The sequence below is a fragment of the Haematobia irritans genome, chromosome 3 (genome assembly GCF_050003625.1).
Source record: "Haematobia irritans isolate KBUSLIRL chromosome 3, ASM5000362v1, whole genome shotgun sequence".
NCBI classification, from domain to species: Eukaryota; Metazoa; Arthropoda; class Insecta; order Diptera; family Muscidae; genus Haematobia; species Haematobia irritans.
Genome location: NC_134399.1, coordinates 83,114,884 through 83,123,220, shown reverse-complemented (window position 1 = coordinate 83,123,220; position 8,337 = coordinate 83,114,884). Strand labels below are relative to the sequence as shown.

Here is an 8,337-nt window from a genome sequence, read left to right as displayed (position 1 = left end):
TCCCATATATATGTATCGCCCGATTTTTCATAAATTTGGCCACAAAACCTTTATTTATCAACCGATCTTAGCCAAATTTGGCTAAATGTAGTCTTCTATAGCACTAACTATATGTGCAAAAAATCGTCGAAATCGGTTCAGATTTAGATATAGCTCCCATATATATGTATAGCCCGATTTTCCCAAATTTGGCCATAGAACCCTTATTTATTAACCGATCTTTCTAAAAGTTGGCTAGATCCAGTCCTCTATAGTACTAACTATATGTGCAAAATTTCATCGAAATCGGTTCAAATTTAGATATAGCTCCCATATATGTATCGCCCGATTTTGAAAAATTCGCCCTTATAACCTTATGTTTGACCATACAGGCCTCATTTCGTAACTGATCTTACTCAAATCTTGCACAAGGTAACCTTTTGTGGTATTAATCAAACCCGCAAAATATTATTCAAATTGGTTCAGATTTAGATACAGCTTCCATATATATGCATCGCTCGATTTTCCCAAATTTTGCCATAGTACTCTTATTTATTAACCAATGTTACTCAAATTTCAAATTTTGATGTACTAGCCGATCGTACTTATACGTACTTGTAGCTCTTACATAAGAATATTGCTCGAATTTTACAAATTTGTATTTATTACCCACACTAATTTAACGATTTTCTCTTTTTTAATAATGGGCTCAATATTAGTGGCATACTAACTCCGTAGGTGCAATATCAACACAGCCAGTGTTGCTAGAAGTAGGGGAAATTCCCTATATGTAGGGTTTTTCTAATATTTAGCGTCTTGTAGGGACGTAGGGCCACAATGTAGGACATTTTCACTCAACACAATTTGTAATAATTTTTACATTTTGGTGGCTCTAGAGGAGGAAATAAGAAGCCGGCAAGGCTTGATCTCTGTCAACATTTTATTTCTATAGAACTTTTTGTCAAAATTGTATTTCTATAGAATTTTTTTTTTTTAAATATTATTTCTATAAAAAATTTTCTCAAAATTTTATTTCTGTGGAATTTTTTCTCAAAATTCTATTTCTATAGAATTTATTGTCGAAATTTTATTTCTATAGAAAAATTAATCACAAAAATTTGTTTATAGAAACTTTTTTATTTTTATAGAGATTTAACAAAAAAGATTACTAATTTGGGTAAAATTCTACCAACTGTGGCAACCGTGGTGGTAATACAAATTTATATTCTAAGTTATATACGTTGCATATTCATGTTTTAAGATAATAAAGTACTTAGAACCATTTTTGTTTTGTAAAATTTTTTAAATTTAACGAACAATATAGTAGGGAAAATTGTTTGGGAATGTATGGGAAAGTAGGGAACTTTTTTTGTCGTTTTAGGGTAAACCGAACATTTTCCGTGGCAACATTGACTATGAGCTATAGTCAGATTGACACAAATCACCCATAGATATGTACCCCTTAATTTTCTTAAATATGCAACTGCGGTATATCTCCCAGACCTATATGTTACCCCACAAATGCTTATGATTACTAATTCTGTAATGGTGGTTTAGGGTATGATATAGTCGGCCCCGCCCGACTTTCTACTTTACTTACTTGTTTTTATTACAAAAAACATTCTTTGTTTGTAGTATTTTTTTTTTTTTTTAATTTTCCATAGCCCAATGAAATTTTCCTTTTTCCCCAAAACTAGTGAGAATGAACTACAGTATGGTTAAAATGGTTATGATTTGGATCCAATAATTTTTTCTTTACGTGTAGTTAATTTTTTTCTTCTATGTGAGGGTGTAATTTCGTGAGTTGTAGTTAGTACACCAGGGTTGTAGTTGGAAAGTACCACGACGTAGTTCACTCTTGTTATAAAATAGTTTATTTTATTTTTTTTTCTGTGTATACAATCCATGATCGAGGGTACTTAAGATTCGGCCAGATCAAACTGACGACCTTGTTTTTTTTTAACCCCAGGACTGTGTGTAAGATTTGAGACGTTTTAGTTGATTTGATATTGCTTCCGAACAACTAGACGCAAACAACTTCAAAATCAAATTCATATACGATCTATTAGAGACTGCATCTAATATACCATCTCATATCCATAAAACTGGATCTTCACACTTATATGCACATCATTATTTGCTAACAACTTTATGTTCAACATACACTGTACTTTGTATGCTTGTGGACCAATCTGTAGGTTTTTACATATCTATCGTTTTCTACTCCTCATCACACACTTTTGCCGCATTTACCATAGCAATGCCATAAAAACAAGTGTATCTTTTATTTTATTAAAAAACATTTAGTTTAAAGCACTATCATTTACATTGACTGGCTGCCTTTTGTGTAAGACCCCAACAACACCAATACAGAGGTAAAAACTCTATTGAATTGAGAATATAAGTACTCCTGGGTTGTAGCATCCATCGAACCCTCTCATCATACACTTTCGGTGTAAATGTATATGTGGTACAGAGAAGAAAGTTCATTACATTTTATATTTACACGCTTTTAAGTTTTGTCGTCTTCTATTAAAGGACAAACTGTTTTAGGATAGCACTTTAGCAGTAGGTGAGTAAGGTATCTTGCTAGGAAGTAGGTCTCGTTGGTTAGAAGCTCAAAAAAACCACATACGAAGCATATCTACAAAAGCTTGACCCTGCAGAAAAGTTAGTTCTGTTCCCAAACAGTGTAGAAATTTTGTTTTTTTTGTTTTGTTGTTAAGTACGAAAAAATTAGTTGGTAGAATTCATCTATGATAAACTTTAGATATCGTTCAGTATTAAAGGCATATCAAACATGGACCTGCATTTATTGTCTTCGATACATGTATTTGCTCAAGTTAAACTGGAGAAACAACCGTCGTAAATTCAGCGGTTGGATCAAATATATTAGTTTCCTTCTTTTGTTGTTTTTATACCCTCCGCCACGGGATGGGGGTCTACCAACTTTGTCATTCCCTTTGTAACGCATATCTCCGATCCAAATGCATTTGGGTCGTGGTGAAATTTTGAGTCAATCGATGTCCGTCCGTTCATCCGTTCGTCTGAAGAAATCACGATGACTTCCGAACAAAACTAGCTATCGACTTGAATTGTAGCACACGTTATTGATGTTGCTGATGTAGATCGGATGGTATTGCAAATGGATAATGGCCCCATATAAGCCGACCCCAGATTTGACTTCCGGAGACTCGTGTAAAACCAAATTTCATCCGATCCGACTAAAAATTGGTACATGGTGTTAATATATGCCCTCTAACAATCATATCGCTCCATAATTATATATAGACATGGTATGGTATGCGTTTTTATACCCTCCATCATAGGATGGGGGTATATTAACTTTGTCATTCCGTTTATAACACATCGAAATATTTCTCTAAGACCCCATAAAGTATATATATTCTGGGTCGTGGTGAAATTCTGAGTCGATCTATGCATGTCCGTCCGTTCGTCCGTCCGTCCGTCTGTTGAAATCACGCTAACTTCCGAACGAAACAAGCTATCGACTTGAAACTTGGCACAAGTAGTTGTTATCTATGTAGGTCGGATGGTATTGCAAATGGGCCATATCGGTCCACTTTTACGTATAGCCCCCATATAAAGGGACCCTCAGATTTGGCTTGTGGAGCCTCTAACAGAAGCACATTTCATCCGATCCGGCTGAAATTCGGTATATGGTGTTGGTATGTGGTCTCTAACAAACATGCAAAAATTGGTCTACATCGGTCCATAATTATATATAGCCCCCATATAAACCGATCCCCAGATTTGGGTTGCGGAGCCTCAAAGAGAAGCAAATTTCATCTGATCCGGCTGAAATTTGGTATAAGGTGTTGGTATATGGTCTTTAACAACCGTGCAAAAATTGGTCCACATCGGTCCATAATTATATATGGCGCCCATATAAACCGATCCCCAGATTTGGGTTGCGGAGCCTCAAAGAGAAGAAAATTTAATCCGATCCGCCTGAAATTTGGTACATGATATTGGTATATGGTCTCTAACAACCATGCAAAAATTGGTCCACATCAATTCATAATTATATATAGCTCCCATATAAACCGATCCCCATATTTGGTTTGCGAAGTCTCCAAGAGAAGCAAATTTCATCCAATCCGGTTGTAATTTGGAACATGGTGTTAGTATATGATCTTTAACAACCGTGCCAGAATTGGTCCATATCGGTCCATAATTATATATAGCCCCCATATGAAACATTCTCCAGATTTGACCTCCGGAGCCTCTTGGAGGAGCAAAATTCATCCGATCCGGTTCAAATTAGGCACGTGGTGTTAGTATATGGTCGCTAACAACCATACCAAAATTGGTCCAATCACACAAAAATTGGTCCATATCGGTTCATAATCATGGTTGCCACTAGAGCCAAAAATAATCTACCAAAATTTTATTTCTATAGAAAATTTTGTCAAAATTTTATTTCTATAGAAAATTTTGTCAAAATTTTATTTCTATAGAAAATTTTGTCAAAATTTTATTTCTATAGAAAATTTTGTCAACATTTTATTTCTAGAAAAAATTTTGTTAAAATTTTATTCGGTTCATAATAAAATTTTCATCACTGTCAAAATTTTATTTCTATAGAAAATGTTGTCAAAATTTTATTTCTATAGAAAATTTTGTTCAAATTTTATTCGGTTCATAATCATGGTTGCCACTCGAGCCAAAAATAATCTACCAAGATTTTATTTCTATAGAATATGTTGTCAAAAGTTTGTTTCTATAGAAAATTTTGTTAAAATTTTATTTCTGTAGAAATTTTTGTCAAAATTTTCTTTCTATGGAAAGTGATGTCAAAATTTTTATTTCTATAGAACATTTTGTGAAAATTTTATTTCTATAGAAAATTTTGTTAAAATTTTATTTCTGTAGAAAATTTTGTCAAAATTTTATGTCTACTTAGTCAAACTGAATTATATACATATTGGATCGATCTTTTTTGATTTAATATATACCACGTATGGACTTACATACAATTTAGAAGATGGTGTTAGGAGGTTTTAAGATACCTTGCCATCGGCAAGCGTTACCGCAACCCAAGTAATTCGATTGTGGATGGCAGTGTTTAGAAGAAGTTTCTACGCAATCCATGATGGAGGGTACATAAGCTTCGGTCTGGCCGAACTTACGGCCGTATATACTTGTTATTTTATGACGTTTAACAACCATACAAAAATTATATATCGGTCCAATATTATATATAGCCCCATATAAACAGATACCTAAATTTGACTTCCAAGGCCCCTTGGAGGTGCAAATTTCCCCCGATCTGGTTGCAATTTATCAAAATGTCTTGCCTGATTTAAATCGGCCCCATATTTTGATTGTTCATTGATTAAAGTGGCTTCCTTAGTCATTTCGAAGTATGCTCTTCTAGAGATGGGCTTTGGTTTTGGCAAACGTTGGCTATCAAAAACATTTTTCGGAAAGTTCGAGTGTAATTAGCATTGGGTTTAGTGAATTATCCGAATGTATACCGATAAGTGGTTGATAGTTACGGTACACGTAGAGGATGCTGATGAGGTATGTGGAAGTTCCGAAGCGATCGCCCATCCAACCATATTCCAGTCTAAAGGGATTTAGTCTGTGCTTGTATTATAGATCCAGAAAGATATAGACGTCTCAAGTCTATTCACATAGCTGTAATTTGTTTACCCACAATAGGATTTACTTTGTCATTCCGTTTGTAACACATCCTAATATTGGTCTCAGGCCCTATAAAGTTCTGGGTCGTGGTGAAATTCTGACCCTATTTAGCGATGTCCGTCCATCTGTTGAAATCACGCTGACATCCGAACGAAACAAGCTATTGACTTGAAACTTGGCACATGTAGTTGTTATTGATGTAGGTCAGATGGTATTCCAAATGCGCTTGAATGCGTAGCACCGAAAAATAAAATAAATAAAAACACAAGGGATTTAGTTTTTCTTTTCAATGATGTTTCAATAAAACGTAATTTTATTGAATTTTTGGGAGATTATTATTTACCTTTTTTAACAATTCGCTGTTATATGGACGTAATCCAGAAAACGAATAATAACAAAAGTTAGACGCCGCAAGACGGTAATGGCGCGACTCGTTAGAAAAATGTAACGAATTGTGCTGAAAGCACAGAGCTGCATCCAGAGCTTAGGGTACATTTTCTAATGAGGGGGAAATTGTCATTTTACAAGATTTTAAGTCCCCATCTAACGAATAAATTTTGACCTTACGAATTTGAACTTAAACATTCCGCCCGCCTTGCAACATCCAGCTATGTTGTAATTGAAATTCATTAATTCATAGAATATTACATATGTACAATATATTGATATCAAAATAAATATAAAATGCGATGTCAGTTTCATTTTCAAATTGAGCAATTTTTTTTTTATTAGTTCATGTATTCATCTTTTCCAACTTCATTCTTTCTTAACTAAATGCTCGTAGAGCCGTTGACCCGGAGGGTCTGCAGTGTCTGGGTTATTGGCCAGGATGACCTACGACACATATTCATGGTTGACACTGCCCTGAAATCACCCAGCCGAATATCGTCAGCTGCGCCAAGGGGAATCCCGGACTCGAAAACATTTGAGGCTTAATAACCCTTGCGTATACGTCGGGCCCCAGGACCAACCCCACCCCGGAAGGGCGATAAAACACTGGATCGGCCAGCTGGAGACATTCAAACTGCTCTCGTATGGAGTCTGGAGCCGACGCCGATGGGGTGACCACACGGGATAAATTTGTCACCCGGGCGGAAAAAATCAATTTATTTTCCGCGTTGTGCCGGGATACGACGATCAGCGGACAAAAGGCGTTCTGCGCTGTCATTGCCGAAGTAAGCCGTAAGCTTTGGGCAAGACTACTGCATATCATACTGTACCCCGCACATGGGTCGAGGACAGCTCGGACGGGAATTCGACGACCGGACAAGACGAGTATCAACACAATAGTAGGACCAAGCGTAACAGTTGGTTGCAAAACTAACAACGGACTAAATATGGGGGTAGCACTTGTAATGCAGTACGCGGACGAATTAACGGACGGACTTGAATTTGACTTTCTCTTAGACAAATCGGACGATGGAGCGGAAGGACGTTGTTGCTGGTCGAAGGAGTGCAGAAGCGTATGGTGGCTCTCTCCGCATTCGCGACACCTTTCGCGACTATTGCAGGTCGACCGCATGTGTGACCTGCCCAGACAGTTGGAGCACACCCGATGAAGAACTACGGTGCGCAGCCTTTGCTCCAACCGCATTTTCAAGAACCTGCGGCACGACCGTAGATTATGCTTCCGCCTGCATAATACACAATTGTTTAAATGAAGCTTTGGGCTCGAGTCCGAATTTCTTTGGGCAGTCCCCGTAGGGGAAGACGAAGATTCTGCTGCCTTAGTTGCAGATACTTCAGCTGGAGCCGTATCAGCCCCCGACGGAGGGACAACTTTTTGTGTCGGTACTACCTCTTGTGAAGAGGCGACGACTGGGGTCATCCCGACGTCAGGGACCTGCTCGATGGCTGGTAACGGCTCGCGAAGAACCGGTGCAACATTATTTTCTAAAATCTCTCTTTCCTCATCGGACATCGGGACGTCATCTTAGTAGTCAGGGAGAGTCTTAACAATTTCCCTCATACTTTCCATTGTACTGCGAAAAAAAGATGACGCTTACTATATGAACGATCGAAAACTATTCGGTCAGTATAACCATTTTTACCACCGGCCGTCTTACAACACCGTTTGTCGTTCTCACGTCAGCAACTCTAACGCGACCGTCAGATCCCGGGTGGACGTCATCCACACGACCTAATTTCCACGATGTAGGAGGCAATTGTTCATCACGAATTACTACCAAGTCCCCTACTTCGATATCACGCTGCGAAAATTTCCATTTATACCTTTTCTGTAAGCCTTTCAAATATTCCTCTTTCCACCGTAAGCAGAACTGTTGCGACAGCGCCTTCATTTTCCTAAATCGATGCACCAAATGAAGTGGGGATTCCTCCTCTAACTGTTCAGGAGGCGCCAAGATCGGAGATCCTACCAAAAAATGGCCAGGCGTAAGTGCCACCAACTCTTGAGAACTTTCACTCATCGGGCACAACGGCCTAGAATTTAAACAAGCCTCAATTCTCGAAAGAACAGTCGAAAACTCTTCAAATGTATATTTGAATCCAGATGCATGTTTCCTAAAATGCGTCTTGAAGCTTTTGACAGCAGCTTCCCAGAGACCACCCATATGTGGCGCCCCGGCAGGGATAAACTGCCAGGAAAGCTGCTGAAACTGGTATGCGGAACACACCTTATCACGTCCTTCTTTAAAAACACATCTCAAATCCTTTTCCATTTCGCGT

General features: G+C 37.7%; 1 protein-coding gene across 1 annotated transcript; it reads right to left on the bottom strand.

Moving 5' to 3' along the window:
• Positions 1-7,673: 7,673 nt before the first annotated feature.
• On the bottom strand, positions 7,674-8,330 carry LOC142231021 (uncharacterized). The gene has a single exon (XM_075301640.1). It carries the CDS (start codon positions 8,328-8,330, stop codon positions 7,674-7,676), a length of 657 nt encoding a protein of 218 aa, XP_075157755.1.
• Between the last annotated feature and the right edge of the window lie 7 nt (positions 8,331-8,337).